The sequence below is a fragment of the Ochlerotatus camptorhynchus genome, unplaced genomic scaffold (genome assembly GCF_037179485.1).
Source record: "Ochlerotatus camptorhynchus isolate MF236.1 unplaced genomic scaffold, CSIRO-AGI_Acam_v1.1 ptg000211l, whole genome shotgun sequence".
Lineage (NCBI taxonomy): Eukaryota > Metazoa > Arthropoda > Insecta > Diptera > Culicidae > Ochlerotatus > Ochlerotatus camptorhynchus.
In genome coordinates this window covers 2,960,859-2,970,617 of record NW_027040701.1, presented here as the reverse complement: position 1 = coordinate 2,970,617, position 9,759 = coordinate 2,960,859, and the positions used below count along the sequence as shown (strand labels likewise).

At 47.6% G+C, this 9,759-nt stretch overlaps 1 protein-coding gene across 1 annotated transcript; it reads right to left on the bottom strand.

Moving 5' to 3' along the window:
- Nucleotides 1-6,069: 6,069 nt before the first annotated feature.
- mEFG1 (mitochondrial translation elongation factor G 1) lies at nucleotides 6,070-8,754 on the bottom strand. Its single transcript, XM_065224391.1, has 3 exons — nucleotides 8,545-8,754; nucleotides 8,046-8,461; nucleotides 6,070-7,984 (listed from the first exon to the last, which is right to left on the bottom strand). Exons 1-3 carry the CDS (start codon nucleotides 8,605-8,607, stop codon nucleotides 6,211-6,213), a joined length of 2,253 nt encoding a protein of 750 aa, XP_065080463.1. The 5' UTR covers nucleotides 8,608-8,754; the 3' UTR covers nucleotides 6,070-6,210.
- Between the last annotated feature and the right edge of the window lie 1,005 nt (nucleotides 8,755-9,759).

Genomic DNA, 9,759 nt, shown 5'->3' with positions numbered 1-9,759 from the left:
AAATTCCACATGATTTTCATTTAACCACACATAAACAGAATCCACTCAGAAGTACACATGAAATTTATACGCAAATGAATAGTATGTGTGGTCACATATATTAAGTATGTGGCCGACACATAGATATTGATTTGTTGATCACGTTGCAACAACTCATATGTGGGGTTTGAGGGGTGGGGGGGGGGGGGTATGTTTGGAGAGGTTGTTGATGAGTGGGGGGGGGTAGGAAAGGTTGTTGATGAATGGGGGGGGGGGGTTAGGAGAGGTTGTTGAGGAGGGGGGAGAGGTTGTTGTGAAAGGGGGAGGGGGTTTACATCATTACTTTTCCTCATTGTGGTCACGCCGTGATCCACCTTTAGCCGCTGATTTGGTCCTGATTACTGCAGGACCAAGTGCCACCCCGTCCGAAGCGAAAATGTGCAAAAGCATGCCATTTAAATGATCTTTATTTCTTGTGATTGTGTGGTTTACATGTATGAATTTGTTAAGTGACACAGATGCGTCTTTTCAACTTTGGTACATTTGAGATTTTAATTATTATTTACAGTTCCTAGTCCTATCAGGCCTATTTTAAAGTATGACCACCTTGGTGGGATTGGTTTGATTTGAATTGGAAAAGGGAGACTACTTATAACTACTATTTACAACTACAACTAACCTACAACTACTATGTACACCTAACCTACTATATACAAATTTCTTATCAAAGCATGTTCTGATAAATTACATTTTTGTGTAAATTTAGTCTTAATTTCGTTAATTTTGGAATCTATTTTGGCAATGCCTGCCTCTTCGTGTAAATTTGTTATTCTAGTGTCGAAATGACGATCAAGAACCATCCTCAGCACTCTATTCTGAGCGATTTGGATTTTGTTCCTGTGAGTCTGTGCACATGATTCCCACACCGGAGCTGCGTAGAGGATCGCAGGTGCTATGATTTGTTTGTAGACGGCCAGTTTGTTCACCCTTGAGTGGCGGGATCTGCGGCAAATCAGCGGATACAGACACCTAACCTCATCCTCAAGACGGACGCGTCGAAATACGCGGAAGTCTTGAAGAAAATGAGAACGGACGAGCGCCTTGTGGAGATGGGCAGTAACGTGAGGAGCATCAGGCGCACTCGTACAGGCGAGATGCTCCTGGTGCTCAAACGTGGTGCTAAGGACCAGGGACCAACCTACCAGAAACTGGCAAAGGAGGTTGTTGGTTCTGGGGTGCAGGTGAAGTCGCTAGGCTCGACTATCACCATCCAGGTCAAGGATCTGGACGAAGTGACGGAGGCGACCGAGATAGTCACGGCGCTCCGGGAACAGTGTCAAGTCGAGGTACCGCAATCAGCGATTACCTTGAGGAAGGGACTGTTCTCCACCCAAGTGGCTACCATCAGGCTCTCTGCAGCTGAGGCCAGAAAGGCGGTAGCCGCAGGGAGGGTGCGAGTGGGCTGGTCGGTCTGCCCCGTCAGTATTCCCCGACCGGTGACGGCTTGCTTTAGGTGCTTCGGTCAGGGCCATGTGGCCCGTGACTGCAAGAACACCGACAGGAGCAAGCTTTGCAGATGGTGCGGCTTGGAGGGCCATAAGGCGCGAGGTTGCCAAAAGCCGCCGAGGTGCACTATATGCGCGGAGAAGGGGAATACCCCTACCAACCACATGGCAGGTGGCCCCCGCTGCCCGGGGTCCAAGAGCAATGCTGCTAAGGCAAAGAGCAATGCTCAGCCATGTTCGAGGTAGCGCAGTTGAACCTGAACCACTGTTCGGCTGCCCAGCAACTGCTGTGGCAATCGGCAGTGGAATGGGGAGCGGATGTCGCAATCATCTCTGACCCGTACCGCGTCCCAACCGGCAACGGGAATTGGGTCACGGACGCGTCGGGGATGGCGGCGATATGCACGATGGGGAGCTTCCCCATTCAGGAGGTAGTCGTGTCCAACTCGAGCGAGGGATTCGTGATCGCCAGGGTTAACGGAGTATACTTAAGTAGCTGCTATGCTCCGCCCAGGTGGTCTATCGAGCAATTCTCGCAGATGGTGGACAGACTGACTGCGGTACTTGTCGGCCTAAGACCGGTGGTCATTGCGGGCGACTTTAACGCATGGGCGGTAGAGTGGGGTAGCCACCACACCAACCAGAGAGGACGCATCCTACTGGAGGCAATGGCCTGTTTTGGTCTGTAGCTTGAAGGCAATGTTGGATCCTTACCAGGCTTGCGGATTGGTATGATTTTTGCTACTTTCCAGATGCTTGGAAAGTAGTGCAGTTCCAAGCATCTGTTGAAGATAGCGGTTAGAAGAGACTGCACTTTCATGCTGAGTCTCTTCAAGATCAAGTTGAATATACCGTCAAACCCGGGAGCCTTCATGTTCTTGGTGCATTTCAGCGCTGAACAAATTTGTTGTACTGTAATCATATCCGCCGGAGGCACGACACAAGGGGAGGCATCTAGGTTTTGAACGCATTGCGCAACCTGATCATCGAGCGGACTTTGGATAGTCGAGCCAAGCAAATGCGATGAAGCGACATGCTCGCCGATCGCATTTGCTTTCTCCTGTGGGGTGATTAAAAGCCGATCGTCATCATTTTCGACTTTGAGAGGTGGAACAGGTTTAGGATGATTTTTCAGGACCTTGGCTACCTTCCAGAATGGTCTGGAGCGGTCGTCCAGATTCTGGACAACACGCCCGAAACTTTCATTTCGGAGTGAGTCCATTCTGGAAGCAATCTGCCTGTTCAGATCGGCCATTTCACGTTTTTTGCCCAGGTCTCCAGTCCTCTGAAACTGGCGTCTACGCACATTTCTCAATCGAATCAATAATTGGGTGTGGGAATCAATAGCAACAAACTTACCCCTCACAGGAACTTGTCGAACGCATGTCTCGTCAGCCTCGGATATGGCCTGTTGGAGTCCTTCCAACGCCCGGTCGATGTCATCTACGGTGTCGAGCAGTGGATTTTCATCGATGTTGCTGTCCACCATTCGACCGTACTGCACCCAGTTGACATGGTGGTAGTCTTTACGCAGGCAGCCTCTAGCAGGAACCACGTTGACACCGACTTCAGTCACCACCGGTTGGTGGTCGGAGCTGAGATCGTTGTGCGCCTCCGGCTTGGATAGTCCGATGTTTGACAGGAAAAAGTCTAGCGTGGAGGGATTTCCCGCTGGAGAGATGAAAGTTGGTTCGTCCGGAAATTGCACTGTGTACAGTCCATGTTGTGCGTGGTCGAACAATAGACATCCGTTTCGGTTCCTCTGGTAGTTCCGCCAAGCTTCATGGCGGGCGTTCAGGTCGCCCCCAACGATGAATCGGGAGCTAGTACGGGTGATGGCGGTCAGGTCCTTCTTGAATTGGATTCCTAATCCGTTGCTTGCGGTACACTGGCGTGGGCAGTAAACAGCGATGAACCGGACGTTTCCAGTTGGTGATTCCACCTCCACACTAATGGCCTCGATGATAGAAGTGCGGATGTGGGGCAGAGTGCAAAACCGAACTTTAGGTGGGTTTCGGTTAGAAGACCCACGTCGATGCTATGCTTGCGGAGGAAGTCGGCAAGCTCAATCTGTTTAGCTCTTACAGAGCAAGCGTTCCAGGTAGCGATGGTTAGTGGTTTAGACACCATATTGAATGATGAACTTACCGAGCACTTGGATCTGTTCGGGCTTATTGCGGCACTTACGTAGAGCACCGGTCATGTTGATAAAAATCTCCATCAGTTCGTCTGCTGAGAACAGATCGGGATTGTTTGTTTGAGCTGTTGGTTGCCTCCAGAATCCAGGGGGGGATGGAGAGCTTTGTCCAGCAGAAGATCCAGACGTTTCTTGAGGGGGCGCGGATCGCACCCTGGGATTTGCTTGTCCACGAAGAGGTGGAAAGTCCTCTGTCCTGAAAGCCGGGGCCTTATCCTTCCTTCGTGCTGGTTGATTGTTGGTGGACGCTTGATTTCGGATGCGCTTGAAATCCTCGCGTTTAGGGCACTGCTTGTTGGATCCTTGGTGAGCACCACCACAGTTGGCGCATTTGGACGCCACAGCTTCATCCGCAGCACATTCGGAGGTGGCATGGTCTTGAGCGCAATTTCCGCAGCGTGGCTTAATGTTGCAGTTGCGGGTACCGTGTCCGAAGTTCAGACACCGCTGGCACTGAGTCACATCGCGATGGCCGCCACGGTATGGCTCCCAGCGAACGATGATGGAATTGATGGACCGGATGGCTTTCAGTGCGTTGAGCGTCACCGTTCCCTTCTGGAAGTGTACCAGGAAAAGGCTATCCGGATACGCCTTCACATTCTCGTCTCTTCTTGCCATTCGATACACGGCACTTGGGGCCAGCTTGTACCGGTCCCTGATTTCTGATTCGATAAACTTCGGGTCGAAGTTTGGTAGGCCCCTGATGACGACCTTGAACGGCTTCTCACCGGGAATGTCGTGGGTAAAGAATTCCACCTTGGAAGTCCTCAGGTGGGCGACGACCACGTCAAACTCCGTTTTGGTACGGAGCATCACTTTAGTGCCGACTCTGCCCAACTTGTATTCGGCTTTAACACCCAGCGTCGCTAGATCCGCAATGAGCACATTAAGATGGGCATTTTTCACTACCAATGGAGGTAGCTTCACTTTTGCCGTGCTCATTTCGGCAGTATTCACGGTTTCGGCAGCGTCACCGAAATCTCCAACATCGCTGTTGTTCGTCGCAGTGACATCGGACTGGCCTCGATTCTTCTTCCTCTTCTTACTGCGTTTTTCCAACACAGCTGGCTGGATATTCCCATCCATGGGGAGAACAGCAAACCTGTTCGAGGTAGGCACACCGGAGCTTCCTTCTCCGGGGTTCTGGACCTTCGCCGGGCTTCGCGACCGATGCTTCCCCATTACGGGGCACACACACACGCACGACAAACCGCGAAAGAGAGAGCGCGAACACTATCGCAATGAACTTTTCAACCAACTCGAGAGAGCGAGCTAACACCGAACTGAACTGCTTGACGATCAAGCAGAGAATGATGATGTGCAAAAGCATGACAGCAGCGCTGTTTTATATCTTTTCAGGTTCTGAACCTGATAGGATTTCCCGCCGTTTTTTATGGATGAGGCGGAGCAAAAAGTTTGTTTTGTGCAGAATATGTAAAAAAGGATGGACTTTGGATGTTACTATAATTGCATATATAGAGGTACCAGATATGTTTTACAGTCAGTTGTTGGTAATTCATCGAGTGTATGTCTCCTATTAAGCAATTTTTTTTTTTTTTTGAAAATGTTGGCTCTGCATGTAACAAATTAATTGTTCATACATTATTAGGGTTTGCTTAAAATTTATTTGCCGAAAAAAAATGATCGTCAAAGTCTATTTGTCCATCCAGTCTTTTTCGGGTTATTGTTAAGGGGGAGGGGGAGGGGGTTGTTAAGCGGGAGGGGGTTTTACATGCACGTTTTTTCAAGTCTCATTCCTCATTGTGGTGGACACGCCGTGATCCACCTTTAGCCGCTGACCTAGTCCTGCTTGATGCAGGACCTAGTGCCACGCCGTCCGAAGCGGTAATGAGCAGAGGCATGAGAGCAGCGCTGATTTATATCTTTTCAGGTTCAAGCAGAATGATGTGCAACCAAGTAGTATTCGTTTGTGATGACTGATAAAATGTGATAAAATTATCATTTGTACATTTTCAAAAGTTTAATTACAGAAAAATTGGAAAAATACTTATTTCAACAGGTTCGTAATGTAATATCCTATCGTTACAAGCGTTCAAAACCTAACACTCCTTCACCACACATATTTTTTGATTTGCACCCCAGTATAGTCGACAAAGACGTAATTCTACGTTAAAAAATATAGTTTGAAAAATTTACATCACTAAGAAAGTTATTTTTCCTGCTTTTCATTCTGTATTTTGATCAGTTTAATGGATTGACCATTTTATCGGATGTTCCGGATCTTCCAATCGGATGTTGTTGCGATGTCCAACTTAATTTTTTGTATTCCAATTATCTTGCCCTAGTTTTAAGGTTTGATGGTTATTCTAAACTAGGAATACTACTCAAGTTTCGGATCCAGTGAATGACAACGTACGTTCCTTCGTATCAATTTACAAAACATTTGTAATTGGTTCCAATTAGCCTAATTTTAAGTGTAACATATTTTCAATTAATCCTATTATATACAGATCAGCACCCGCGCGTCATTTCGTCACCTTCCAAATACAACCCTTCGAATCACACCTCTCAATTCTTCTTTTTCTGCTGCTGCTGCTTCTTGGCATCCACCACGACATTTCCCAGCGAGATCTGATACTCTTGCATCAACTTATCCTGTATGTCATGCTTGCACGGCGAATACCGACTGTATTCCATACTGAACTCACCCTTGCCCTGCGTGCTCGATCTCAGCTCTCCCGCATAACCAAACATATCGTTCAGTGGCACCTCGGCGTATACCGTGAACCATCCCTCGGAGCCCTCGGTTCCCGTAATGATACCGTGTCGCTTGTTCAACTGCCCAATAACCGTACCCTGGAACTCCTCCGGAGTCGTTACCTCCACCATCATGATCGGTTCCAAAATCTGCCAGTTTCCATTTTCGAACACACTTTTGATAGCTCCTTGTGCCGCCAACATGAACGCCAACTCCGAAGAATCGACAATATGATGTGCACCATCCATCAGGCGGAATTTGATACCGGAGAGCTTATGACCCGAAAGCAAACCCTTCTCGGCCATCTGGCGGAAGCCTTTTTCCACGCCAGGAATGAACTGCTTCGGAACGTTGGTACCAATGGTTTCATCGGTGAATTCTATCACCGTGTTCTGGTGAGGCGGAAGGGGTTCCAAAATTCCAGTAACCCTAGCGAACTGACCCTGACCTCCGGATTGCTTCTTATGGAGGAAGTCGAATTCGCAAGGAGTGACCAGCGTTTCACGGAAAGCGACTTTCGGTTTTCCCAACACAACAGGACAATTGTACTCACGTTCCATTCGCTGAGCATAAATTTCCAGATGCAGCTCGCCCATTCCGGAGACAAGAGTTTCCTTGATGTCCGTGTCGTAAGCAAAACGGAAGGTTGGGTCTTCTTTTGTGAAACGAGCAACTGCTTTGGAGAAATTATCACGATCCTTGTTGTTGGCTGGCTTGATGGCCATTGAAACGACAGGATCCGGAACGAAGATGGACTCCATGGAAAGCTCCAAGTCGGGATTTGTCACGAAGGTATCACCGCTAGCGCAATCGACGCCAAACAAGGCAAAAATGTCTCCAGCGTAGACTTCATTTACGTCCTCCATGTTGTTCGAGTGCAATCGGACCAATCGGGCCAACCTGACTTTCCTTCCAGAGCGTACGTTAAAAATGGTATCTCCTTTCTTCAGTACACCCTGATAACATCGCAGATAGGTCAACTGACCAAACCGACCGGCTTCCAACTTGAAAGCTAACCCTACAAACGGACTCTTTCCGTCCCTAGCGGGATTCAGGACAATTTTCTGCGGTTCTTCTCCCTTCTTCTCAATGAGGGCGGTATTTTCAACTTCTCCAGGGTGCGGCAGATAGTCCAATACTGCATTCAACAGCGGTTGTACGCCCTTGTTTTTCAAAGCAGTTCCCACGAGCACAGGAGTAAAGGTTCTCTTCAATGCCGTCCTACGAATGGCTGCCATAATATCCTTTTCAGTGGGTGTCTTCTCCTCCAAGAAAAACTCTCCAATTGAATCGTCCACGTTGGACAAGTGTTCAATCAGCTCATGGCGCCGTTCGTCGCATTCCGTCCGCATGTCCTGTGGAATTTCGTCCTCCCGTATCTTCAAACCCATCTGATCATCAAAGTAGAGAGCTTTCTGTTTAACCAAATCAACGATGCCCTTGCAATTGCTCTCCACTCCTATCGGCAGCTGAATGAACGCTGCATTATGGTTTAGCTTGGACCGCAGCTGACCTAGAACACGGTATGGATTAGCTCCCGTTCGATCCAGCTTGTTGATGAAAGCTAAGCAGGGTACGTTGTATCTAGAAATGTTAAAAATCTCCTATTAGAAATGAGATCTGAAAACTGAAATACAACAAATACCTTTTCATCTGGCGATTGACGGTCAATGTCTGACTCTGAACGCCGCCCACACTGCACAGGACCAGAATGGCACCGTCCAGAACGCGCAGCGCCCGTTCCACTTCCACTGTAAAATCCACATGTCCGGGCGTATCGATGATGTTGATGTTGTGATCCTTCCATATCGTATAAGTCGCAGCCGATTGAATCGTAATCCCACGCTGTCGTTCCAGCTCCATCGAATCCATGGTGGCTCCCACGTTGTCCTTGCCCTTGACTTCGTGCATCTGCTTGATGCGGCCCGTGTAGAACAGAATGCGCTCAGTCAGCGTCGTTTTACCACTGTCGATGTGGGCCGATATACCGATGTTCCGAATTCGCTCCAACTTTGCATGCTCGGCAAAGGCTACATGGCTCGAAAATGGTTGTTTGGCGTTCTGCGGAACGAACGGGCGATCAGATCCCCGGTAAACACCCTGCCAGTTATATAACTCAGAATGGAAAAAGAAGGTACACCTACCTCAAGAAGAGATTTGACCACGACAAGCGAGGGTCGTGCTCGCAGAAAACTACTGATGGTCATTTCGGATGCGGAAGTGAACCTTGTCAGGTGACCGGGAAGCTTGTTTATGCAACAAATTTACGGGAATTTCACTTGCAAAAACTGCAACGCAAGATTCCACGCGAGACCGGACCGATCGCGTGAGATTGAAGGACGAGAAAACATGACTCGAGTGTTTGACAGTTCTTCTCTCTTTCGAGCTTCGCAAAATTTGCAAAAAAAAAATGAGAGAGTACTGTGTACGCTACTTCAAACCACTCTAATTTGAGTAGAATCAACAAAGATCGGTAAAAACTGAACCTGTCCAAAAATGGGTAACCTAAGTTGGAAGCGATAAGCTGACAAATGGACAACATCAACCTGAATCCGAACGGTGTTGTTAATTTGTCAACATGTCACTCTCAACTTAGTTTACCATTTTTGGGTAGGATCAGTTTTCGATTCTACCCTAATTTGGGTAGTTTTGAAATATTAGTTAGGACTCGTTTCCAATTTCTTAACCTCAATTCAAGCTGAACAATGCATTATGTCCGATTCTCTTCATCGACTTTCTCTTTCGTTAAAAACTTCGGAGCAGAACCGTTTCTTGTGGTGCTTGTCGTATAAAATGATACATAGAAGCTGATTTCATCGATCTGTGCTGTAATCTGAAATTAGGTGGGAATGTCTTAACATGACCTTACTTAGGACCTAATGCAATCTTCAGTTTGATTTAGGAATACTACCAACAATCAATACGAAACTAACGATTTTTTATAGGCTCACTACTTGACTAGCCTATTGGTCCCAAGCAAATCGATTAACGTATCCCATTCTAATATAAATTCCAGTACTACACTATGTTTGTTTTGATTCACTATGAAAGTTTGACAGATAAAATGAGGGGTTCGTGGATTTTCCTATGTTTCGAGGGGTGCATCGATTAGCTTGGGACCGATGATAGTACCAGAACTGAGCCAAAAAATTGAGCTCGTTTCTTCGGGATTATTTTTTTATTTGGAAGGATGCGGAATAGATTCAAAATCTATTTCGGATTTTCGTTTTTCTTCTGACGTCAGTTGTGGAGGAGGATGATACAGGGATCGGCATCAGAAACGACAGAGTAACGACGATACTGTGGGGTTCCTCCGATTTTATCGAGCTGGAACTTTGTTAAGACACTTACCTAGGTGG

What these genes read in the sequence shown, in the direction of transcription:
- mEFG1 (XM_065224391.1), bottom strand. Translation starts at nt 8,607, where the DNA reads ATGACCATCAGTAGTTTTCTGCGAGCACGACCCTCGCTTGTCGTGGTC. An exon ending in TGGTCAAATCTCTTCTTGAG is followed by an intron (nt 8,462 to 8,544) that starts GTAGGTGTACCT and finishes TTCGTTCCGCAG; the next exon opens with AACGCCAAACAACCATTTTC. An exon ending in GTCAATCGCCAGATGAAAAG is followed by an intron (nt 7,985 to 8,045) that starts GTATTTGTTGTA and finishes TAACATTTCTAG; the next exon opens with ATACAACGTACCCTGCTTAG.